Source organism: Monodelphis domestica, chromosome 3 (genome assembly GCF_027887165.1).
Source record: "Monodelphis domestica isolate mMonDom1 chromosome 3, mMonDom1.pri, whole genome shotgun sequence".
Taxonomy (NCBI): domain Eukaryota; kingdom Metazoa; phylum Chordata; class Mammalia; order Didelphimorphia; family Didelphidae; genus Monodelphis; species Monodelphis domestica.
Window position 1 is genome coordinate 70406162 of NC_077229.1, and position 26381 is coordinate 70432542.

A 26381-nucleotide genomic window follows, 5' to 3' on the forward strand; every position below is an offset into this window, starting at 1 on the left:
ATGAGCCTCGGCTGGCGGTCAGACAGATGATACCTACTTGGCGCTGGGCACCAACCTAAAATGGTGGATCCTACACGTGCCATGGACAAAGCTTGTCCGTGTCCAGCTCCAAAGGAACAGAGTCTGCGCTTCCAACCTCAAAGGGACAGACATGGAGGGAAAGACTTCAAAGGGAGACCCCAAGCAAGCCAGAATGGAAATGTTCCCAGAAAGGGCAAAATCCTAAGCCGGGTCCCCAGGACCCAAGAATAGCCCAACACATATCCACCACATGGAGAGGCCCCAAGAGGAGGCGATACAAACCAAGCACAGAGAAGGCTTCTCCAGCACAATAAGCAGACGGCAGACTCCTACTGACCTGAAGTGCTGACACTGGTGGAGGCCCCCAGGGCCTCACTGGCTGCAGATGTGGCGATGGCTTCATGGGAGGTTAGGTCTGCAGGGGGGCTGCTGGCACCTAGGCTCTCACTGATGCCTTCAAAAAAGGGGAGGCGGTCAATCCCTCACGCAGGACACATGGATGGAACATTTACCGCCCCACAGCAGAGAGCCCTCTCACACACGAAACAGCAGGAGATGCCCTAAGGTCTCACGGGGGTTCCTCCACACAGACCATCCGGAGGTCTTTTCTCACGCCAAACCCTCCCCGTGCAGCACAGCCCCTTCCCCACTGCGATGCCCACTCGCCAGAGCCCATATACATGCATCACAGCTGAAGCTCTGGACCACAAAGAGGACAGGAAGGGCCATTTCAGCCCCGAGCATGACATGGCTACCACCGAGGACAGTGGAGGGCAACTAGAGGGACTGCCACAACACACGGCTCACCAATGCACAGAAACACGGACTCTGAGAGGCAAGCCCGACGGCAAGGGGTGCCTCCTGCTAAACAGACTTCCCTTCTTCCTACCTCACGGCACAAATGACTCACACACACTCACACTCACACACACACACACACACACTCTCACACACACACACACACACACACACACACACACACACACACACACACACACAAATGGGCCTCCAGAGAGCAAAAAAGGGTTCTTGCTTACTTGTGAACTGGGATGAAGTGGAAGGAGCAGGGCCTGAGCCAGAGGCTGTACCAGCTGGGCCAGGGATGTCTGCTGTCAGTGTGGACCAGGACGGGGAAGGGCCAGATGCCCACAGAGTCTCCGTGGCAACTGAAACTGGCACAAATGCCCCGCTTGCTTCTGTGTTCTGCTCTGACCCAGAGAAAGGGGCCATCCCAGGAGAAGAGGGGCTGGTCCGGGACGAGGACGGCGTGAACACAGGAGGGGAGTGTGGGCTGAGGCTCGACAGCACATGGAGTTTTCCCGGGGAACCTGTCTCTGGCGAAAGGAGAGACGCAGAGCTGGTGGCCTCAGTCGCCAGGGGGTCCGGAAGGCTGGCAATGCTGGTGTCTGGTGCTATCGGTTGGCTGCCCACAGAGCTGGATGAAGGTGTCTCTGAGCCAGCACCTGTGCTCACGGGCACTGTGCTCTCTGTCCGGGCAGGGCCGAAGGTCAGGCCGGGCCTTGGTGTTGCTGCCGGGCCTGTACGCCAAGGGCTTGTGGGCTCCGGGGTAGAGCCTGGAGCCCCTGTTCCCGTAACCCTGTTCCCGCCAGTCAAGAGTGGAAGTCTGGTGCCCAGGGAGGCAGCGGACCCGGAGCCAATCTCCTCTGTGCTGGGCACTGACGAGGTGGCAACAACACTCTCTGAACTCACGGTGGGCCCAGAGGCTGAGACATCCGACGTGCGCTTGGTGGCGCTCGGAAAGGAGCCTCCTTTGTCCTCCGATGTCGACTGGGAGAAACCGGGGGAAGGGCTGGCCCCCGGGCCCCAGGAAAGGGGAGAAGCAGAACTGGCTTCCACAACTGCAAGAGGTGAGGATGGCGACTCGGTGCCAGGCATGGTTGGCAGCTCAGTCCCTGGAGGAGGACTGGATGGGCCACCAGATGCTGTGAACCCTGTGGAGGCGTCAGTACCCAAAACAACAGGCAGGGTAAGCTCCGGAGACACAGAGCTCCTGCCCGTGCCTGCTGAGTCCTTCCAGGAGGCTGTGATCGAGTCTCCCAAGCTGGGAATGGGCCCTGGACTCAATACCCCTGGAGGGCCACCTCCTGTCACAGTCCTTGTGGCCTCTGCTGATGTGCCATACGCTGGTGCAGTGGCCGACGAGAGAAGGTCTGTGGTCTGCGAGTCCATCGGCAATGCCCCGCTGCCAGCTCGAGTCACCCCCAAAGAGGAGCTCACATCTGGAGGAGAGGAAGAGGCGGCTCCAGTGCCAGAGTCGGAGGATGCTGGCTCTGGGGACCAGGCTGAGGTCAGGGAGCCAGCGGAGCCAATCCCTCCTCCCGGACTTGGGTGGCCAGGATGCTGAGCAGAGGTGGCAGAGGGAGGGAGCGTGTCTGTGACCATGCTGCTGGCAGCCAGGCTTGGCCCCTCGGTCTCTGGCACAGCTGAAACCTTGTCCAGAGCCACGGTGCTGCTCCCTGAGGACGCTTCTGGACTGGCTGCAGGGAGAGTCCACAGCCAATTGAGGCCTGTGCTTAAGGCACTCAGGGCCTCAGCTGGGGTAGAAAGCCATGGCACAGCTGCATTTTCACCAGGGGCAGTCCCTGAGACAGGAGAAGGGGCCGACTCAGCTACCGTCACCGGCTCCGGCTGGGATGACGTCTCGGCTCTGGCACTGATCACGGGAACGCTGGGGCCATGGCTTGAGGGGCTGTCCACAGGAAAGGCAGTGGTGGAACTCCCCGGGGGCAGCGTGATCTCTCCAACCGCCATCTCTGCAGACACTGAGGAACTCTCTGAGTGCATGCTGCTCTCTGAGCCTCGAGGGCTGCCTGCTGAGACTGACCCAGCCAGGAGGATGCTGGGAGATGTCCCATCGGGCCTGCTCTGCGTGTCAGTCGTCGCCAGGAAGCCTTCACGAGAAGCCAGGAGGCTGGTCCCCTCCGTGGCATACGGGGTCCTCGTTGTGCCAGGAGCTGAAGAGACCACAGCGCTGCTCCTCGGCTCAGTCATGCCCACAGGTGTCCGGGTGCTCGTGGAGCCAGAGGGCCCTAGCCCAGGAGGAGGACCGCCCTTCTGCTGGCTCGTGCTGGGAGAAGCAAAGGGGCTGCTTGTCTCGGTCCACAAAGTCTCCAGGGTCCTCCTAGAACTAGGGCTCCCTCCTGGGGCCATGGCGGTTCCTAGAGGGCCCGTGGAAACAGGGAAAGCAGTGGGTGCATCCACTGGCCCTGGGCTGGCTCCCAGGGAAGGGGCAGCCGTGGCTGTCTCTGCCTCCTCGGTACTGGAGATCTGACTCCGGGGAGGGGTGGTCAGACCAACCGAGCTGGCCGGCATCCCTGTCTGGGCCTCTGACTCCTCAGGGATGGTGGAAGCCACTGTCTGTGTGCCCTGGGAAAGGGAGGTCGCGCCGGGGACTCTGCTAGTGGAGCCCGAGTCAGAAGGAGACAGAGCAAGGAGGGTGCTGATGCCTTTCCCTGAAGAAGGGATCTCGGTATGGAAGGAGCCACCTGGACCCCTTTCAGGAGGCCTGGTGGTGTCATGCTCCCACATCGCTGCTGTGGCGGCAGCCGAGGTGGCCGTGGGCAAAAAGGAGGAAACGGTCCTTCGAGGGCTGCTGTCTAAGGGGACGCTGGAGCCTGCCATGCCCTCAGACTCAAAGGCTGTGGCAGCAGGAGGGAGAGAGCCAGGGCCCACAGACCCTCCTGCAGTGGGATGGCCTCCCACAGCAGACACGCTTGGCGGGGGTGTCTCTCCAGCCTGGCCACCTGGTGCCGAGCCCACAAAGAGACTGGCAGTCTGAGCAGACTCTGAGCCCGCAGGTGTGTCTGTGGAGAGGATGGGTCCCGGGGTCCTGAAAGGGGCATTTCCCAAGGTCGATGCAGCCCCAGGGAGGCTAGTGGGCTCCGTGTCCTCTCTGCTCCAAGGGGATGGATTCCTGCTCCCTGCTGCCATTGGGCTCACGCTGGAGACTCCTGTGTAGTCTGAAAGAGGTGATTGGTTGGGACACATCGGGCAATCTAGCGGGCTACGGGGCTGAGATCCTGGGCCTTCACCCCATCTCCTCTCTGCAGGGCTCCTTCCTGCTCTTCCCTAATATTCCTCATCCTGAGCTCAACTAGCTTACTCTCCCTCCCCTCACTCACCGTGGACAACTCCTCCTCCAGAGCAAGCCTTCTCCTTCCTCAACATGTTCTGCCACACCACACTGGGACAAACATGCTTTGCTGGGAGAGTTGTCAAGTAATATACAATCACTGTGCAGGGCCATTTGGAATTATGCCCAAAGGCCTTGCAACCCCTGAGTGCCCTTTCATCCAGCAATACCACCACTGAGTTTGGACCCCAATGAGATCATCAGGAAAAACAGAGCTACAAAAACACCTTAGGCACGCTCTCTGTGGTGGCGGGCCCAAAGGTGGAAAATGAGGGACTGAGGCCTCATGCCCCATTGGGGAAGGGCTCAACACGTTGTGCTCTATGAGGGAGGCGGAATACTGTTGGGCTGTAAGGCATGAGGATCTCGAGCATCTCACGAGGAACTGGAAGGACTTCAGTCAACTGGGGCAGACCGAAATGAGCAGAAACAAGAGAACTTTGTACACAGGGAGGCAGACACTATGGAACTATCCAATGTAATGGATGTGGCTACCAGGAGCAATGCAAAGAGCCAGGACACTCCTGAAGACGTAGGAGAAAGAATGCAACCCACATTGAGGGGAAAACCTACGAGTAGAATGGCAAAAGGAACACGTATGGCTTATCGCTCATCACTTGTACAGCTGGGTGTATGGCTGGGAGTCTGTCTGGCTTTGCAAAGCTTGCTCGAGAGAAAAAAGGAACAATATGGGAAAAGGTATCAAATGGTACCATTTCTTCAGCCCAGTGGAATTGCTTGTTGGCTCTGGCAGGGGAGACGGAGCAGGGAAGGGAAAGAAAAGGAATCATGTGAAGATGGAAACGTATTTGGAAAACAGATAAATAAAAATATAAAAGGAAAAGCTCTGGGCCACAGACGTGGAGTCAGAGCTCACCTCTGCTGCTGAAATGCACTACTGTGAGATTGGGAGTCTAGCAGAGGGCTTTTCCCGACCCCTCTTCCATATGCTCTCAGTGGCTTCTCAGCGCCACACAGCGCATCCCCAAATGCCCTCTTGGATGAGCCTCGGCTGGCGGGCAGACAGATGATACCTACTTGGCGCTGGGCACCAACCTAAAATGGTGGATCCTACACATGCCATGGACAAAGCTTGTCCGTGTCCAGCTCCAAAGGAACAGAGTCTGCGCTTCCAACCTCAAAGGGACAGACATGGAGGGAAAGACTTCAAAGGGAGACCCCAAGCAAGCCAGAATGAAAATGTTCCCAGAAAGGGCAAAATCCTAAGCCAGGTCCCCAGGACCCAAGAATAGCCCAACACATATCCACCACATGGAGAGGCCCCAAGAGGAGGCGATACAAACCAAGCACAGAGAAGGCTTCTCCAGCACAATAAGCAGATGGCAGACTCCTACTGACCTGAAGTGCTGACACTGGTGGAGGCCCCCAGGGCCTCACTGGCTGCAGATGTGGCGATGGCTTCATGGGAGGTTAGGTCTGCAGGGGGGCTGCTGGCACCTAGGCTCTCACTGATGCCTTCAAAAAAGGGGAGGCGGTCAATCCCTCACGCAGGACACATGGATGGAACATTTACCGCCCCACAGCAGAGAGCCCTCTCACACACGAAACAGCAGGAGATGCCCTAAGGTCTCACGGGGGATCCTCCACACAGACCATCCGGAGGTCTTTTCTCACGCCAAACCCTCCCCGTGCAGCACAGCCCCTTCCCCACTGCGATGCCCACTCGCCAGAGCCCATATGTATGCATCACAGCTGAAGCTCTGGACCACAAAGAGGACAGGAAGGGCCATTTCAGCCCCGAGCATGACATGGCTACCACCGAGGACAGTGGAGGGCAACTAGAGGGACTGCCACAACACACGGCTCACCAATGCACAGAAACACGGACTCTGAGAGGCAAGCCCGAGGCCAAGGGGTGCCTCCTGCTAAACAGACTTCCCTTCTTCCTACCTCACGGCACAAATGACTCACACACACTCACACTCACACACACACACACACACACTCTCACACACACACACACACACACACACACACACACACACACACACACACACACACACAAATGGGCCTCCATAGAGGAAAAAAGGGTTCTTGCTTACTTGTGAACTGGGATGAAGTGGAAGGAGCAGGGCCTGAGCCAGAGGCTGTACCAGCTGGGCCAGGGATGTCTGCTGTCAGTGTGGACCAGGACGGGGAAGGGCCAGATGCCCACAGAGTCTCCGTGGCAACTGAAACTGGCACAAATGCCCCGCTTGCTTCTGTGTTCTGCTCTGACCCAGAGAAAGGGGCCATCCCAGGAGAAGAGGGGCTGGTCCGGGACGAGGACGGCGTGAACACAGGAGGGGAGTGTGGGCTGAGGCTCGACAGCACATGGAGTTTTCCCGGGGAACCTGTCTCTGGCGAAAGGAGAGACGCAGAGCTGGTGGCCTCAGTCGCCAGGGGGTCCGGAAGGCTGGCAATGCTGGTGTCTGGTGCTATCGTTTGGCTGCCCACAGAGCTGGATGAAAGTGTCTCTGAGCCAGCACCTGTGCTCACGGGCACTGTGCTCTCTGTCCGGGCAGGGCCGAAGGTCAGGCCGGGCCTTGGTGTTGCTGCCGGGCCTGTACGCCAAGGGCTTGTGGGCTCCGGGGTAGATCCTGGAGCCCCTGTTCCCGTAACCCTGTTCCCGCCAGTCAAGAGTGGAAGTCTGGTGCCCAGGGAGGCAGCGGACCCAGAGCCAATCTCCTCTGTGCTGGGCACTGACGAGGTGGCAACAACACTCTCTGAACTCACGGTGGGCCCAGAGGCTGAGACATCCGACGTGCGCTCGGTGGCGCTCGGAAAGGAGCCTCCTTTGTCCTCCGATGTCGACTGGGAGAAAGCGGGGGAAGGGCTGGCCCCCGGGCCCCAGGAAAGGGGAGAAGCAGAACTGGCTTCCACAACTGCGAGAGGTGAGGATGGCGACTCGGTGCCAGGCATGGTTGGCAGCTCAGTCCCTGGAGGAGGACTGGATGGGCCACCAGATGCTGTGAACCCTGTGGAGGCGTCCTTACCCAAAACAACAGGCAGGGTAAGCTCCGGAGACACAGAGCTCCTGCCCGTGCCTGCTGAGTCCTTCCAGGAGGCTGTGATCGAGTCTCCCAAGCTGGGAATGGGCCCTGGACTCAATGCCCCTGGAGGGCCACCTCCTGTCACAGTCCTTGTGGCCTCTGCTGATGTGCCATACGCTGGTGCAGTGGCCGACGAGAGAAGGTCTGTGGTCTGCGAGTCCATCGGCAATGCCCCGCTGCCAGCTCGAGTCACCCCCAAAGAGGAGCTCACATCTGGAGGAGAGGAAGAGGCGGCTCCAGTGCCAGAGTCGGAGGATGTTGGCTCTGGGGACCAGGCTGAGGTCAGGGAGCCAGCGGAGCCAATCCCTCCTCCCGGACTTGGGTGGCCAGGATGCTGAGCAGAGGTGGCAGAGGGAGGGAGCGTGTCTGTGACCATGCTGCTGGCAGCCAGGCTTGGCCCCTCGGTCTCTGGCACAGCTGAAACCTTGTCCAGAGCCACGGTGCTGCTCCCTGAGGACGCTTCTGGACTGGCTGCAGGGAGAGTCCACAGCCAATTGAGGCCTGTGCTTAAGGCACTCAGGGCCTCAGCTGGGGTAGAAAGCCATGGCACAGCTGCATTTTCACCAGGGGCAGTCCCTGAGACAGGAGAAGGGGACGACTCGGCTACCGTCACCGGCTCCGGCTGGGATGACGTCTCGGCTCTGGCACTGATCACTGGAACTCTGGGGCCATGGGTTGAGGGGCTGTCCACAGGAAAGGCAGTGGTGGAACTCCCCGGGGGCAGCGTGATCTCTCCAACCGCCATCTCTGCAGACACTGAGGAACTCTCTGAGTGCATGCTGCTCTCTGAGCCTCGAGGGCTGCCTGCTGAGACTGACCCAGCCACGAGGATGCTGGGAGATGTCCCATCGGGCCTGCTCTGCGTGTCAGTCGTCGCCAGGAAGCCTTCACGAGAAGCCAGGAGGCTGGTCCCCTCCGTGGCATACAGGGTCCTCGTTGTGCCAGGAGATGAAGAGACCACAGCGCTGCTCCTCGGCTCAGTCATGGCCACAGGTGTCCGGGTGCCCGTGGAGCCAGAGGGCCCTAGCCCAGGAGGAGGACCGCCCTTCTGCTGGCTCGTGCTGGGAGAAGCAAAGGGGCTGCTTGTCTCGGTCCACAAAGTCTCCAGGGTCCTCCTAGAACTAGGGCTCCCTCCTGGGGCCATGGCGGTTCCTAGAGGGCCCGTGGAAACAAGGAAGGCAGTGGGCGCATCCACTGGCCCTGGGCTGGCTCCCAGGGAAGGGGCAGCCGTGGCTGTCTCTGCCTCCTCGGTACTGGAGATCTGACTCCGGGGAGGGGTGGTCAGACCAACCGAGCTGGCCGGCATCCCTGTCTGGGCCTCTGACTCCTCGGGGATGGTGGAAGCCACTGTCTGTGTGCCCTGGGAAAGGGAGGTCGCGCCGGGGACTCTGCTAGTGGAGCCCGAGTCAGAAGGAGACAGAGCAAGGGGGGTGCTGATGCCTTTCCCTGAAGAAGGGATCTCGGTATGGAAGGAGCCACCTGGACCCCTTTCAGGAGGCCTGGTGGTGTCATGCTCCCACATCGCTGCTGTGGCGGCAGCCGAGGTGGCCGTGGGCAAAAAGGAGGAAACGGTCCTTCGAGGGCTGCTGTCTAAGGGGACGCTGGAGCCTGCCATGCCCTCAGACTCAAAGGCTGTGGCAGCAGGTGGGAGAGAGCCAGGGCCCACAGACCCTCCTGCAGTGGGATGGCCTCCCACAGCAGACACGCTTGGCGGGGGTGTCTCTCCAGCCTGGCCACCTGGTGCCGAGCCCACAAAGAGACTGGCAGTCTGAGCAGACTCTGAGCCCGCAGGTGTGTCTGTGGAGAGGATGGGTCCCGGGGTCCTGAAAGGGGCATTTCCCAAGGTCGATGCAGCCCCGGGGAGGCTAGTGGGCTCCGTGTCCTCTCTGCTCCAAGGGGATGGATTCCTGCTCCCTGCTGCCATTGGGCTCACGCTGGAAACTCCTGTGTAGTCTGAAAGAGGTGATTGGTTGGGACACATCGGGCAATCTAGCGGGCTACGGGGCTGAGATCCTGGGCCTTCACCCCATCTCCTCTCTGCAGGGCTCCTTCCTGCTCTTCCCTAATATTCCTCATCCCGAGCTCAACTAGCTTACTCTCCCTCCCCTCACTCACCGTGGACAACTCCTCCTCCAGAGCAAGCATTCTCCTTTCTCAAAACACTCTTTCTTTCTTTAAAAGTCTTCCTGCCCCTCGAACCTTAGATATTATTGCTGGATTTGTACCCCAAAGAGATAATAAAGCAAACAACCTTCACAGCCATGCTCTTCTTGGCGGCAAAAAATTAGAAAATGAGGAGAAGTCTTTTAATTGGGTGCTGTCTAAGGAAATTTTTTTTTATTTGATGGTGTTGGAATACTATAGTACTAAAAGGAATAATGAACTGGAATAATTCCATGTGAACTGGAATGACCTCCATGATTTTATGCAGAGTCAAAGGAGCAGAACCAGAACATTACACAAAGAGACATACACTGTGACACAATCACATGTAATGGACTTCTCTACTAGCAGCAATGCAATGATCCAGAACAATTCTGAGGGACTTATGAGAAAGGACACTATACACATCCAGAGGAAGAACTGTGGGAGAAGAAACACAGAAGAAAAATAACTGCTTGATCACATGGGTAGCGGGGGATATGATTGGGGATGTAGACTAAACTATCACCATACTATAAATATAAATAATATGGAAATAATTCCTGATCTATGACACATATAAAACCCAGTGGAATTTTGAGTTGGCTATGTGAGGAGGGTAGGAGGATGGGAGCAAAAAACATAAAACATGTAACCATGGGGAAACTCTCTTAATTAATCAATTAAATAAAAGTTTTAAAAAATAAAAATAAAAACATAAAATAAACTCTGTGCCACAGATATGGAGTCAGAGCTCACCTCTGTTGCTGAAACACACTACTAGGAGATTTGGAGTCTATTATTGGGCTTGTCCTAATTCCTCCTCGTGTTCTCTGAGACTTCTCAGTACCACACAGCACATCCTCAAATCCACTGCTAGATGAGCCTTGACTAGCTGGTAGATAATATCTCCTTGTAACCGTGCACTCCCCTACATGGAATCCTACAGATGCCATGTATACAACTTTGATTCCCATATATCCTCCAATGGAATTGTGTCCATAATTAGAATCTCAAAGTAACTGGAAATGATAGTACAAGTCTTCAAATTGAGAAACAAAGTAAGATAGAATTAAATGTTCCCAGAATTTGGAAATCATATGCAAAGTCCCCAAGACCCATGAATAGCACCACAAATATCCAGGAGATTAAGAGCACCAAAAAGAAGAAAACAAGAAACTGTCCACCAGAGGACATTGGCGATTGGCGATTCCTACTGACCTGAAGTGTGGACATTGGTTGTGAGCACTGAGGGTTTATTGACTGGAGATCTTGTGCTTTCTGTTGCAATTAAGTCTTCCCTATATGTGCTAGGACCAGAGTTCTTGCTGATTCCTGTAAAAACATCAAGTCAGTCAGTGAGTTTTTATTAAGCATTTACTGTATGCTGTGGACAGTCTCATCAGATAGGAAGCATAACAAAATGAGTATCTTTAGGCAGCTGTGTGGTACATTGTAAATAGATCATTGGGCTTTGAGCAAGGAAAACCTGAGTTAAAATCACATTAGATATGTTACCCTGGGCCAGACATTTAACTCTGTTTGCCTCACTTTCCTCATCTGTAAAATGACCTCGACAAGGAAAGGCCAATCCCTCCATATCTTTGCCAAGAAAACCCCAAATGGAGTCAAAAGTGTCAGACTCCACTGAACAACAGTGCCCAGAAGTTCATACAGATAATTTGTGTCTTTGATCACTTCTTCTCTTCCTTACACTGATTCCAGTGTCCCCCTCCACAGCCAAGTTCTTTATTATACCTAAAGCATATGACCAGATCGAGGACATGTAATTTCAGCCAAGAGAAAGCAAAGTGTAAATACATACTAAGGACTAGAAGACCATCCTCTGTGCAAGTTTGGAAGAGTATAAAACTGAGTTCCAAAGAGGAGGAAAGAAAGACCTAGCTGGAGTCCACCAAGCAATGTAATAAATTGAATTTAAGCTAAGGCTCTCCAGTTGCCCCAGATAGAATCCCAGAAGAGGGCAAGATATGCAGAGAATGCCTTATTGCATACAAATGGTTTCTTCAGTTTTCAGGGCTCAACTCAACTTTTTCATCAAGCCTAACAAGATTCATTTGCAAGGGAAGCAGATTCTGAAGCTTTAATAATGAACAAAGTAAAGATGGTTGGAGGAGCCCAAACTTCAGCAGAGAATGTATCTTTTTGGAAAGTGATGGCCACTATGGGTGGGGAACTTGGTAGGGAGAGGAATATGACCATACCTGCCTGTATACCTGTTGAATATGGAGTGACTCCTAGAGTTACAATTGTGGACGATTAACCTGGTCTAACCTAGCACTGGTGTTGGAAGATGTTGTCAGCAGAAGCAAGGATGTGGTCATTGGTACAGATGGGCTCATGTCTCCTCTTCTGCTTAGAAGTTTAGGATGCCAAACAGAAGCAGGGAAGGTCAGAAGTATCTACAGCTTTGCTTCTGGGAGTTAGACTTATCCCCTCAGACCCTGGCACAGATAAATCTATGTCCTCAGCCATGGGGATACTTCCTGAAGAGGCTTCTGTGAAGATAGGATTAACTCTCCCCTTGCCTATTTTTAGCTAAACAAATCAAGAACTCAAAGCACCCCTACTTAACACTAAGTAAGATAATTCCCAAGTCACTTACTAGAGTAAGTTCACACCTCCAAAGGCTACTGCCACCCCCACCCCTGAGCAGTGCTAGGCAAATTTAAAGACTGTAATTTGTTCCCTTAAAGTGGAGAAGGGACAGGAAGTGATGTGGGAAAAGGACTATAAAAAGTCCTGAACTTCCTGTCCAAGGGACTTCTCCTTTGGACTTCTCCTTTGAACTTCTTCTTTGGAGTTCATCTTTGGACATTCTGCATCAATGAGTTGGACTGAAGGAGGAGACTTTTCCCCTGGATCCTGCATCAGCTTGTTGGACGAATAGTAGCCTTCATTTCATGGAAGAGGCTGCATTGGTGGAACCCTTGCTGAAGACACCAACAGGTCCTCTGGCTGAAGATTATCAAGCGCTTCCGGGGCTGAATCAGACACCAGAGCAGCATTCAGAGTGGTAGGCTAGACTATTCTCTACCTTCTTCTTACATTTTTCCACTTTCACTCTTTCTACCTCTTTTTAAATAAAGCTGCTAAAATTCATTTTGACTTAATATTTTTAATATTTTTAAATTTTTATTTTTAAATTGGGCAACCAAAATATTACTTTAGAACTTTCATATTAGCATTAAAACTTGAATTTAAATTCTTATACTTCCAGGGTGACTTCTGGGGTGACTGGGGTGAGGGTTCACAGCCAGTTGAGAGCAATATTTTGAACATTCATAGCTTTAAGTGTGGTTGAGAACCATGATACAATTGTACTTTCTTCAGTGCCAGCTAGAGATATCCTGTGGGGAGGCTTCAGGTACTATTGTGGGATTCAGGGGAAAGAATGCCTCTGCCCCAAGAGTGATCTCTTTTAACACCTGAGCTATAAGATAAGGTGATATCCACAGTTGAGCCAGTTGTGAGCCCTCCACTTGGACTTGTGAGTTGGCCAACTATGGTCTTAGGAGACAATAAGAAGTTATATGGATCCATGCTGGTCTCTGAGTCTTGTAGATTTCCTTGTGAACTTGGCTACATCATGAGCATGGATGAGGTGGGCACATCTGTGCTGGACTGTGTTCTGGTAGTGGGGAATAAGCCTTTAGTATAATCCAGGAGGCTAGCCCCTTTCTCAGGATACAAGCTTCTTTTTGGAACTGGAGATGGAGAGGTAGTATCTGTCCTCTGCTCCCCATTCATGATGCCCAGATAGGAAGAGGGGATTAAGAGAATAATAGAATTATCCAACCCCTGTCCTACTAAGGGAGCCAATGGAAGATATTCTATCCTTGCAAGAAATTTCCCTGTATGGAAAGAGTCACTGATTGCTGAACTAGTGGCCTGAAGAGAGGTTGAATCAGAGGCTGTCTCTGTGGACCATGTTTCCCCTGGGGTCTGCAACATTAGAACTCCAACACTGGATCCTATGACAGAGACTTTTGTGGACTCTGTGGACTCTCTTCTTGTTTGAGTTTCCTCTATGGCCCCTCCTGACACTGCTCCAATTATTGGATCAGCCTGTGAGTAGAAGTTGTTGGTTGGCACATATGAAAGGTTTGGGCTCAGTTACCCTTGGGTATTTAGTTATTCTTCTCTCCTAAGTTTGGCCCTTCCCTCAGTGCAGACAATGGTAAATCCCTGTAGCTCCTTCTGTTCTTTAGAGCCTGGCACATATAATTTTTTTCACCAGCCTGAGCTCCCCATCTTGTACCAGTCATTTATCCATGTCAGGCATAGATGTCTGCTAAATCCTGGAAATCCCCTAAACCATCTGAGTCTTGAGGGAACAAAATATGACCCAAAGGTACAATGTATAGCTGAGGTTCCCTTCAACTTCCAGACTGCAGCTACAATCAGAAAAGAACCAAAACTGACCCTCTCTAAATCTTTTGATGGTATGTTGTATAGTCCTTGTTCTAAGCAACAAAATCAGGGTCCCTTATAGAGGCCACCCAATACTTTGGGGGATTTCCAGCATCCAATTAAGAAAGAGAGAGAAGAGGTAAGGAGAAGGGAGGATAGTGGGGGAGTGAGAAGAAAAGAGAAGACAAAAAAGGAGAGAAGAAAGGAAAGGACAAGGCAGGACGAGGACAAGGACAGGAGAAGGGGAAGAATGTGAGGGAGAGGAAATACACACAAATATCTGTTCCCTTCCACCTGAATCCAAGACACAATTGAAGAGTACAAGTCAAGAGACACAGCATGGAAGCCCCCACCAAGGGAAGGGTTCTCCATCATTCCTACTCTGATCAGTGTGCCTAGAGGGGCATGTATCCTGGTTCTAAGCAGGTCTTTTCTTCTGAAGATGACAGAGAAGAGCAAACTACCCACAGGTGGGAAGCTGGTGGCCTGAGGAGAGATTTAGAAAGAAAATTGAAGGACCCAAACTTTTGGGCCTCCATAGACTAACACCAAAGTAGCCTCTCAGAATCTTCTTTTCAGTCTCTAAAAATGAATATGTATCATCTTCAAAGGAAGGAAACAAGACCTAGGTAAGATGAACATCCAGAAAAAAAGGCTTTTTACTTACCTACTGGATCAAAGGTAGATGTGAGGGCTGGAGGGTTTCCTGTTGCTCCATGGATGGGGGCAGATGTGATAAGCACCATGCCAGCATCACTACCTGCAGGAAGGAATGAGAGCAGGGCTCGTGGTTAAGTTTTGAGGCTGATACCTAGGAAAACATGAGGGAAAACAACCTGGGTCCTATAATATTTATTCCACTGGGGAGTTATATACTTAGTACTCATTTTCTCATTTCTTCCCTTGATTTTTGGCACTAGGGAACTCTCCAAAGCCCAGGCTCATTTTTGAATAATACCATACTTACCCTCAGACCTGATAAGAATAAAATTTCTTCTCCACCAAAGAGTAAGAAGAGTCATTTGAATGCAAGAACAATATAGTCACCCACCAAGGAAAGCAACCAGCTAGGTAAAATCCCTGAAGTCTAGGCCTCAAGGTGGCCTGAAATAGAGATCTGGAGAGAGGGATGCCAGGGGTAGAAAATGCTTTCCTTTTCAATGGTATAGTTCACACCTCTCAGTACAGAGCCCACCATCCCCTCCCAAAGGACCTAATAATATCTCTGAACAGAAAGCAAAAGTGGAAGCTTACTTGTAAAAGGGGTGGAGTCAGTAGGAAAGGGAGCAGTGACTGTATCTGCCCTCGGGGTGCTGCCCACTTTAGCCATGGTCTCTGAAGAGAACGATGGTGACATCCATACATCCTGCATCCCAGAAGTGAAAACTGAAGCTTCTAGAGGTGACGTTACCCCTGGCACAGTCTCTGATTCAATAGTCATAGAAGCTTTAGCTGGAGCTGTGGTTGATACCAGGGTGTGGGTGAGAGCTATGTCCACAGCTGTACTGTATCCTCCAGAAGGACTTATCCTGAAACTGGCACTGGTGTCAACAGAGACAGAGGTCTTAGAGGAAATTGGACTGGTGTCTGTGTCTGGAGCACTGAGTGATGTATGTGACTCTTCCACCAAAGTGCTGATGGAGGTCAAACTTGAACTTGACCAGATATTGCTAGGGATGGCACTCACTTCTCTTCCCAGAACCTTAGCATAGGAATCAGTGAATTCCGTACTGGTCTCTGAGCCTGTTATTCCTTCCTTCACCACCAGTGAGGTTTTAGAGGGTACACTTGTACTTTTCTGTGTTTTTTCACTGGTGGTAAAAATTGGGCTAGCTGCCCCCTGATCAGCTGGGGTCTCAGTGAGGACAGTAGATGGAGCGGTCTCTTTGCTTGTCTGTGACCCTGATGTGGTATCAGATGAGCCAGAGGGCCCAAGGAGAGCCATGGAGTGGCTCACCTTTCTTGTACTCAAGGAGGTCATTCTCTCAGACCAGGGAATGGATGAAGGGTCTAAGGAGCTAGTATGTGGACTTTGAATGATGCTCAATGTGTCTACAGGCTTGGTGAAGGTGCCAGGTGAGATCGTTGTCATATCTTCAGTTGTCATGTCTGTAAATGGCACAGTTGTGCCCATGTCTCCTCCAACAGCTGTTGGGACATCACTCAGGGTGATGGGAACCAGGTGAGAGGAGCCTAGTTCAGTTCTTGCCTGGGGCTTGGACCCCTCTGCTGTCAGAGACATGGTTTTCATCTGAGTTGAAGTTGGTTGCATCCACATGACTTTAGGGCTTGTTCCTGCCCCTCCACCGAAAACTTTTGAGTATGAGGAATCAACTAGAGTAGGCCATGGAGTAGGAACTGTGGGAAGGATCTCCCCAGTAGTCTTGCCTGCTGTTGGGGTGGCTGCAGAGAGAGTAGAGGAAACTGTCTCAAGTATGCTGGTCTCTAAAGAAGTACTGGAACCTGGAGCAGCTGTGGGCTCAAATGGGGTATGAGGAAGGTCTTCATGTCTTATGGTCACTTGAACAGATGTCTCAGCTGGCATGGTGGCTCCTGCCAGAGGTGAGGTGGCTCCTGTGGGTGCCCTAGAACCAAAACTGCTTGGAGTGATGGCTACAGATCCCATGGAGCTTGTCACTTTTTCAGGAGTGATGGTCTCTGTGGAAGAAATAGTTGGAGAGATACCTTCTTTCTCTTGTCTTCCCTCCTCTATCTTCCTGGAGGTGCCAAAAAACAGGTCTGTCCCTGTATCTGCAGATGATTCTGGGCTGGAAATTTTGTTAGAACTTGTCACAAGACTGGTTCTGGCCTCAGTGGGGTCAGAGGTTCCTGAGAATAATAGTGAGCTGGTGGCTAGGTCTGGAGTTCTACCTGCTATTCTTGCCTTGGTCACCAGAGGAGTTACGGAGCTCACACTTGTACTTTTCTGTGTTTTTTCACTGGTGGTAAAAATTGGGCTAGCTGCCCCCTGATCAGCTGGGGTCTCAGTGAGGACAGTAGATGGAGCGGTCTCTTTGCTTGTCTGTGACCCTGATGTGGTATCAGATGAGCCAGAGGGCCCAAGGAGAGCCATGGAGTGGCTCACCTTTCTTGTACTCAAGGAGGTCATTCTCTCAGACCAGGGAATGGATGAAGGGTCTAAGGAGCTAGTATGTGGACTTTGAATGATGCTCAATGTGTCTACAGGCTTGGTGAAGGTGCCAGGTGAGATCGTTGTCATATCTTCAGTTGTCATGTCTGTAAATGGCACAGTTGTGCCCATGTCTCCTCCAACAGCTGTTGGGACATCACTCAGGGTGATGGGAACCAGGTGAGAGGAGCCTAGTTCAGTTCTTGCCTGGGGCTTGGACCCCTCTGCTGTCAGAGACATGGTTTTCATCTGAGTTGAAGTTGGTTGCATCCACATGACTTTAGGGCTTGTTCCTGCCCCTCCACCAAAAACTTTTGTGTATGAGGAATCAACTAGAGTAGGCCATGGAGTAGGAACTGTGGGAAGGATCTCCCCAGTGGTCTTGCCTGCTGTTGGGGTGGCTGCAGAGAGAGTAGAGGAAACTATCTCAAGTATGCTGGTCTCTAAAGAAGTACTGGAACCTGGAGCAGCTGTGGGCTCAAATGAGGTATGAGGAAGGTCTTCATGTCTTATGGTCACTTGAACAGATGTCTCAGCTGGCATGGTGGCTCCTGCCAGAGGTGAGGTGGTTTCTGTGGGTATCCCAAACTCATGGCTAATTGAAGAGGTGGAATCAAGGAGGTTGGTAGCCTGAAGAGTGGCTGAGCCAGAAGCTATCTGCCCACTTACTTCCTCTGTTGAGATCTCTGGAAAAGAAGCATCCAAAGTGGAACCCATCTTAGGCAACCTGGAAGGTTCCCAAGTTCTCTGCTTACAAACCCTGTAGTGAGGTGCCCCTACTAGACAGCCCAGTGACCAAGTAGTTGATTGGTTGGGAAGAGCAAAAGGGTAGGATTTAGTTAGCAACAACCCCTCCCCACTACTAGCTGCTGCCTCTCCAGGCATACCCCCTAAACCCCAAAACTTTTTTCTCTTTAGCACACAGTAGGTACTTCATGAGGGTCTCAAGTTTACTTTTTCTCTGAAAAACAAAAAGCACCTTTGGGATTTGGAGTCAGGGGACCCAAGTTCAAAACTCAGCTCCTGCTATTTGCTACATCTATGACTTTGGACAAATTTCCTTAACCTCTCTTGATCTCAGCTTTCTCATCTGTAAAGTGAGGGGTTGGATTTGATAATCTCCAAGATTTCTTCTAGCACAAAATCTATGATCTATGATGTTATGAGTAGTCTTAGAATGCAAAGTTACTTCATGAGGTTGTCATATTGACCTATGAGTTGCTCCCCTAAGGAAGCAAGGTCCCTTTGCAAGAGTCACTAAGATTTAGCAAAGTCTAAATATTGGAAAGTCCTTGACCCCACAGAGGCTTGTGGGACAGAGATGACCCAAGCCCAGCTTCTGTTCCTGTGCTGTATGCATTAAAGAGTAAAGATGGGAGAGGAAACCATAGTTGGAGACAATCTATGTTCTCCAATGTTAACTGGGAGAGTCCAAAGAAGTCAGGTGGTATCTTTACAAATTCGCTACTGGTCCCAAATTATTCAACCTTTGTTTTGTGTGAACACACACATATAACCTAGAACAAATTGCTTGCCAACTCAGGAAGCAGGGAGGAAAGGGAAGGAAGGAAGAGAAATCTGGATCTCAAAGTTTTGGAAAATGTAATGTTAAAGAGGCCAGCAGCTGGGTAGCTCAGTGGACTGAGAGTCAGGTCTAGAGATGGGAGGTCCTGGGTTCAAATCTGGCCTCAGATACTTCCCAGCTGTGTGACCCTGGGCAAGTCACTTGACCCCCATTGCCTAGCTCTCACCACTCTTCTGCCTTGTAAATGATACTTAATATGTTGATTCTAAAACAGAAGGTAAGGGATTTGGGGAAAAAAGAAAAGAAAATGTATTTTAAAAATTGTATGTACATATAAATGGGAACCAATAAAATGTTCTTTTTAAAGCTATTCAACAGCACCAGAGTCTGAGAGGTTACAATCTATCACCATTTCTAAACCTGTCCATTCCAATAAAATTCCAGACAAATGAAGGAAATGTGAACGAAAGGGGAAAATTAACACATACTCCCAGAGAGAAGGGCTTTTGTCCTGATCTGATCAGTCTAAGGGACAGAGAAAGGAAGCAGGCCTTCAGTAAATCAATTCACTTCTCTGGAACTTGGTTGACCCCTCAGTAAGAAAAGGAAGGTGGACTGGCCAGTCTCAGGGGGCCTCCTTGCTCTAGAAATGGGATCCTTACCCAGAGGATCAAATGTGGTCATGAGTTCCAAAGGGCCACTAGTTGATTCAGCTATGCCAAAAAACCCGGGATATTTGGGGAGAGTACTGTGCCTACAGACTAGAATGGGGAAGGACACCAGATTCAGGCAGACATGTGAAGGTCTTGAAGAAAAATACACTTCCCCAAGAGGCAATGACTCCAAAGGCAAGTTATATACCTAGAACATGTAATATTACTTAATAAAATAAACTCTCACCTTCCATCTTAGAATCAATACTCTATGTTTTGGTTCCAAGGCAGAAGAGCAGTAAGGGCTGGACAATGGGGGGGTTAAGTGACTTGCCCAGGGTCACACAGCTAGGAAGTGTCTGAATCCAGATTTGAACTCAGAACTTCCCATCTCTAGGCCTGGCTCTCTATCCACTGAACCACCAAGCTGCCCCCTGGAACAACAATATTTTAAAGCAGATTCTTAGCCTTTTTTTGTCAGGGCCCTTTGGCAGTCTCTCTGGTAAATCCTATGGCCCCATCCCCTTCTCAGCATTGTAGTTTAATGCATAAAATAAAATACAAACGATTACAAAAGTAAAGAAATACAGTTCTCAAAAAACACATTTTTTCATTCACTTGACTCCAGCTGAAGGATCTCTGCATTGAGCGACATCAGGACTCAGATTAGTGCTATGATCAATCCTGACTCCAAAGGGCCAATCAAGCAAATGGCTCTTCTCTCAACAGAGGTGTCAAAGGAGGCTACACTGCCAGGTATGGTCGCTGTACCTGTTTGTTTTGCTTCCATGACCTTTTTTTGCTCCAAGTGGGCTCTGTTGGCTGGAGACTATATAGGGAAGTGACAGCAATGTAAAAGGGGATGAATAAAACATTTAAGAGAGGGAGAAAAGTCATTTCAATATAAGGATCAGGAGGAGGTTATCCTCTGTGGGAGTATGCAAAGGGATAGACATGGCTGGGAGGTCTGGGTCACCACCAAGGCCTGAAACCAGAGCCCCAAAGTGGACCAAAACAGTCCCCAGGAGAAGTTTGCCAAAGGAAGGAACACTGTCTCTCTAGGTAGCTCTAACCTCCTAGGACATAGCCCACCTCCACTTTCTCTGGGCACAGCCAAGCCCCCAAAGGAAAAACTAGTCATGACATTAATAATAGCAAGCATTTGCAAAGCGTTTTACGTGGTATATGTCCCAACATCCCTGTGAAGGCAGATCAGGACAGATCAGGAAATTGAGACAGTAGGATTCAAACTCAGCTCTTCCTGACTCCAAAGTCTCAAGCTCTCTCCACCACACCACCCAGTGGCTACTTACTTATCAATAGGGTGAAGGTGTATGAAAGGGCAGAGCCTGTTCCTGCTTCAGGAACATTACTCTCTGTAGCTAGAGTATCCACAGAAGACAAGGTTCTTGTCCATACCGTGTGTGTCCCATCCATCAAATAAGTGACCACTAAGTGGAGTATTTCTGATGAACCCTTCTCTAAGCTTGTAACAACAATGGCATGTATATATGCTGCTTAGAATTACATGTCGTCTCAACCCTCTGAAGCTGGTTATTTTTATCCCCACTTTACAGATGAAGAAACTGAGGTTCAGGTAGGTTAGGTGTCTTGCCTATAGTAAAACAGCTAGTAAACATCAGAAGTGAGATATGAATCCAAGTCTTCCTGACCCTGGAGTGAGCCCTGTATCCAATATACCACCCCACCTCTGCCTCAGTCAGTGATATGAATCCCCTCCCTTATCCCCCTCTTCACTCCCCTCCCTCCTCCATGAAAAAGCAGAGTCATAGAAAGCTATATTTGTCCAGGATACAGGGGCAATAAAGGCTAGTGGAAGAGATTGGGTTTGGGCTTGACGGGCCCCACCAGCTATGGATCCCTTTGTCTATGGAGGGCCCCAAGGAAGGTACAGACTCACCAAAAGTGGCGACCACCAAGGCAGGGAAGCTCCCTGGTGCTGAAAAAATGGGGCATCCTGTCCCTGACTCTGTATCTAGGCTGATGGAAGACGAGGTATTCCACGGGGATGAGGTCCAACTTACAGAACTGCTGGTCCCTACACCTCGGTTCAGGGAGGATGTGCTCTCCCCTACAGACCTTTGGGCATCTATTCCTGGTGCCAATGCTGCTGTGAGACCAGACAGCCTTGCGAGAGGAGAGGCCACTGAGCTGGTATCAGTTCCTGAGCCAGAGATAGCTCCAGGTGTCAAGCCAACAGTCAGTGTCCACTCACGACCGGTAGGGTCATGTCCTGTAAGGACTGAAGGGGTCAGGCCCAGAGTGACCACTGCTGATCCACCAGTGGTGGCAGGGGTGGAATTTGCAGAGAACGCCGCTATAGGGCTCTCTGCCGTGGCATTGGCTAAGGTGCCTTTGGCTGTAGCCACAGGAAACAAAGCTGCCAGAGGGAGAGCTGAGCTGTTCTCTGGGCTCCTAGAAGCCATAGAGTGAAGAGTTGTGACTGATGAACCTGGCTGGAGGATCACATTGTCTAAGGACAGAATTTCCAGGAAAGATATGGTCAAGTGGGAGGCCATGCTGGTCTGCCCTCCCCCTCCTGCGTTTGGAAGGCCAGATTGGTGAGCAAAATGTGTGAGTTGGCTCCCAGGGCCTGGGTGTAAGCTATCTGTCGCAGAGGCAGATGAGCCCGGCTCCCCATCCCTTGAAAAAACCAACAAGATGGAAGGGGTTGGTGGAATGAGGCCCTGTGCCACAGGAAGGCCAGCACCTGTAGTATTCGTGGCGACTTGAGCTGTGGTCGGGGAACAAGGGATGACAGGGCTCTTTCCAGTGTTGGCCTCAGAGCTGCTCGTGCTGGAAGCATCAAGTGTTGTGGTCAGTGACAGAGATGAGTGGATCCTTGTTGCAAGATTGCACTCTCGAGCACCTGGAGGGTAGCTTAGGTTTGTGTTGCTGACTGAACCCTTCCTGTGTCTTTCAGTAGGACTGATCCAAAGGCCAGCTCTACTCTGAGGTGAGGATGAAGTCCTAAGGGAACCTATGGTGTTCCCCAAGTTTGGAATGCTGCCCTCTGAACTGGCCACAGCCACTTGGGAGATTATTAATGATGCACTTGGATTCGACCATCTGGTTCTCTCTCTAGTCAAACTTCCAGTGGTGGCCAGAAGTCCTGCAGAGCTAGGAGCCTGCTCAGAAGCTGTGGTCTCTGCGGGGCCAGTGGATGGAGAGGGAGCTTCCTTCCTCAGTACTTCCAAGAGAGCCCTGAAATCCACAGTGGTGGAGGATGTAGGGGCAGACACAGAATATCGCCGGATGTTTGTTAGACTGGTTCTTTCAAACCAAGGAGTAGCCAGGTGCATCTCAGAGCTGGGGTGTGCTATTTGAATGACCTGGGGCATTTCTGTGAGCTCAAAGAAAGAACTGGACCATGTGGCACTCCCTCTTGGTGGATCTGCAGATGTGCCAGCTGTCTGGAGGTCACTCAGAGCAGAGATAGGCAAGGCCATAGAGCTGAGCTCTCTTCCTATCCTGGCATCCAGCCTTTCTGTGGCAGTGGATAAGGCTAGGGTCAGGGTGGAAGCTGAGGCCCTGCCTAGGACTTTGGTTGAATTCAGCTGAGCACCTGCATGTGTTCTCCAATAAGAAAGCATCCCTACAGGTGTTGGGACAAAAGGTACAACTAACGGGTTGGCCGCTCCATCCTCGATTAAAGCTTCAGAAGAGGATGCGGCTGGAAGGGCAACTAGGCTAGTCTCTGCCCTTGCATTTGGAGGTTCAGGATGTGGGGAGGGCCCAGGAGAAGTATATATAATGTCTGCCTTCTTGCTGATAGGGATCAGACTTGAACTTTCAACCCCAAGGACTTCAGAGTTCATCTCCTCGGCCACAGGAGTGACTTCTGATGAGGCTAATGGAGTGAGGATCTCTGACCAAGTAGGGTTGGTGTCAGTATAAATCACAGTGACAACTGTGGCTTCTGCTGCACTAGAAGGCCAAGAAACAACTGGGCTATCTCTAGTAGCAGGCAAGGAGCTGCTGGCAGCAGAGGCATCGACTGCTACCGTAGTTGGCTCCAGGGTCAAACATGCCTTTGCTCCAAGGCTAGGCTTTGACACGGTAGGGGTTAGAGTCTTATACTCTGCTCCAAGGCTGGCCCTTGTAGCTGGCCCAGGAGCCATGGAAGTGGATTTTGAGGAACCCATAGAGATGGAGTAGTTTATGTCCTCACTTAAAATGGGAAGGTCTAAGGAGATTGTCCTTTCAGACCAAGAAGTGACTAGATGTGCTTTGGAGTTGGTGTGCAGGCAAGTGATATGGGGCACTTCACTTGGCTCAGAGAAACCACTAGGTGTCTCGCTACCCACCATGGGTTCTGTGGATGGTGTTGCCTGCCCAGTTGGGACATCACTCAGAACAGTGGGAGGCAGAACAGCCGAGTTAGGCCCCTTTGGCCCCTTTCCTGCTTGGACATCTAGATTCTCTGGCATGGTAGTAGAAATGGCACATGCCCCAGCAGGCATTGGAGCAGGGTTTGTTCCCATGACTCTGGCAGAGTGGGTCTCTGGGGTTGTATATGCAATAGCATCAGGAGAAGTCTTCCCCAGAGTGGAGCCACCAGCTGTTGTGAATGGGTCTGTTCCTGCCATCTCATTGTCTGAAGATGCCAACACTTCATATGGGCAATTGGTCAGTGGGGTGGCTACACTAGCCTCTGCACCTGTGCTTTGGAGGTCAGGATGGGATATAGGCACAGAACTTGGACTGATGACCGTGACCTTAGTGCTAGGGATCAGACTTGCACTAAGGGGATCTGAAGTCCCCTCTTTTTTACTGGGCATAACCCCCAAGGCAACTGTGGCAGTTGATGAAGTGAAGAAAGGATTCGGAGGAGAGCTGGCTCTTATTCCAGACATGGTGGGAGTCATAACTTCAGTGGTATTAGAAAATGTTGGGTTGACTGTGTTTTCTCTAGGGTTGGGCAGAGAGGATGCTTCTGTCGTCAATGCCAGCAAAGACCCTGTCCCTGTTCCAAGACCAGCCCTTGATGTAGAACTTGGGGTGTGATCCTGAGTCATGTAGACAATTGAATCTCCTTTGAGCCATGAAGAATGACCTGACTTGAGGTTAAGGTTGGTATCAATAGAATTAGAGGTCGCAGGAAAATTTTTCTTGATCTCTGAGTCTGGAACACTGCCTGTGCTCCTTTCGTGGGAAATCAGAGCACTGGTGGAGGCCATATCTAAACTTGGCTGTATGTGGCCCATAGTGGTGTCTATAGATTTCTGATAGCTGGCTGTCTGCTCATGACTGATGTTCTCTAACAAGTCAAAATATGGAAAGGCAACTTCCTCTGTCTCGTCTGAAGTTAGGGCAATGGTCATTGAGCTATCTGAGGACTTAGGGGATGATAGGAGAGATGTAGGGCAGTTCACTTCCTCTCTTATAGTAGGGAGATTTAAAGTGGTCAAGGCCATCCTCTCAGTCCAAGAACAAGTCATCTGTTCCAGGGAGGTGGGGTAAAAATTTGTAATGTGGACTTTTTCTGGGAGCTCAGAGAAGGTACCAGACCCTGTCACCAAAACCCCTTTGTAATCTTCGGGCCATACAGTTTTCAGGATTTTTGGGAAATCCCGTGGTTTAGAAGATGAGCTATCAGACGAAGAAATGGACCAGAGACCGGGCAAACTACTCTGTGACTCTATGCTTGAATGTCTAGAGTGATATGGGAGCAAAAGAGATGCATGGCTGCCTGTGGTGCTAGGGATCAGGCTTACACTTTCAACCTTAGAGGTACCCACCTTCATATCTTCTACATTAGTGACCCCTGAAGAATTTACAGGGGCTGCCATGCGAGACTGCTGCACAGAACGACTGGCATCTATCCCAGATATAGCAAGATGTGAGGTTCCAGGAGAGGGCCCTGGCATGGCTACCCTTCCTCCAGGTGTGAGCACAGAGCTGCTGGTAGTGGTGTCTGTTGTTCTGGTAGGTGCCATGGAAGATTTTGGGGCTCCATGATTAATAAAGTTGAAAGTCTTAGCCATGCGCTGTTTTTCAGAAAATGAAAGCTGATGGCTCATCTGACCAACAGCGATAGGATAAGAGTCAGTGGTCCTATGGTTAGCTGTATTGAGTTCTCTATCTGATTCACTGGGTGATGCAATTTCTTCATCCATCAGCGAGGTAACAGAAGACAAACTTGAATTCACTATATCTCTGCTGATGGCGATCAAGTCTGTGGTTTCAGGATCGTCAGGGAGGTTTGCTTTTTCAGAACTGGCACTAAGCATTCTAGAAGTGGCTTCCATTACGTGTGCTTTTGTCATGACATAATCTATCCAATTGTCCACAGTGACGGAGGGTCTCTGGGTAGAAAGATAGGTGCTACTCGCCCCCATTTCACTGATCATCTCAAAAGGGCCTGCCACATTATGCCAGGGGGTATCCGCGGACTTTTCGGATTCTCTTCTGGATTTCCAGTCATCTGCGAATGAGACGCTCATCACTGAGGCACTACTCTCTGTGTCGTCTGTGGATGTCGCCATGTGCACATCTACTCTGGTGTCACTGGGAGACTCGATGGACATGGAAGCTAATCTATTTGGACTCTCAGGCCTGTCTCTGAGGGCAGGTGACCCTTGTGGCAACACTGGATCAAACCTTTGTCCTCTGACATTGGAAGGACCGATCTCTGGGGCTACAACAGTGAAAAACATGTCATTCAAAGGAGTCTCCGCTGCATCCGTGCCAGGAAGCGCAATCAATATGTCTGGAACTCCAACTCCCCGTGGAAGGTCTGAGGATGCTGGAACCTGAGCCCAGGGAGTCGGCAAAGGCGTGACCCTGCTGGCCCCTGCTTCTGTACTGGGAGGCAAAGTGGTTGGGCTGGCATTAGGGTCCCTGACTTCTGGGAGCCGACTTACGCTTTTAGTCCTAAGAATAACTGAACCCTTCATCTCTGTCATGGAAGTCGCATCTGGTGTCTGTTGCCAAGCATGGCTTATGTTTTCTAATCTAGTGACAGATTCAGCTGTGGAAGGAGGCCATGGAATGGCTGTGCCATCTCTGGTCGCAGGCTGCCTTGGCTGGGTGTTGACCTGTACGTGTGTGAGCTGAGAGGAAACGCTCGATCCTGCCACACTCTCAGATGGCACAATTCTGACTGTCTCCCGTCCAGTAATTGCCGATAGGATGGCTCTCCTGACTTCTTTCCCTCTCTGGGTGCCTGCCCTCTCTTTGGAGGTAGACATAGTAATCAGGGAGTCCAACGGGGGGCTCCCCCTATGACGTTAGCACTGAGGGCTAC

General features: G+C 51.2%; 2 protein-coding genes across 2 annotated transcripts; both read right to left on the minus strand.

Annotated features, from left to right (window-relative positions):
• Nucleotides 1–98: 98 nt before the first annotated feature.
• Nucleotides 99–4029, minus strand: LOC107650379 (mucin-5AC-like). The gene is made up of 2 exons (XM_016426882.2): nucleotides 1059–4029; nucleotides 99–475 (listed from the first exon to the last, which is right to left on the minus strand). The coding sequence occupies exons 1-2, from the start codon at nucleotides 4027–4029 to the stop codon at nucleotides 351–353; spliced, it is 3096 nt and encodes a 1031-aa protein (XP_016282368.2). The 3' UTR covers nucleotides 99–350.
• A 1481-nt stretch (nucleotides 4030–5510) lies between these two features.
• Nucleotides 5511–26336, minus strand: LOC107650378 (mucin-19-like). Its single transcript, XM_056820564.1, has 6 exons — nucleotides 21033–26336; nucleotides 15058–17619; nucleotides 14471–14563; nucleotides 10591–10704; nucleotides 6238–9180; nucleotides 5511–5650 (listed from the first exon to the last, which is right to left on the minus strand). The coding sequence occupies exons 1-6, from the start codon at nucleotides 26323–26325 to the stop codon at nucleotides 5526–5528; spliced, it is 11130 nt and encodes a 3709-aa protein (XP_056676542.1). The 5' UTR covers nucleotides 26326–26336; the 3' UTR covers nucleotides 5511–5525.
• Nucleotides 26337–26381: the final 45 nt, after the last annotated feature.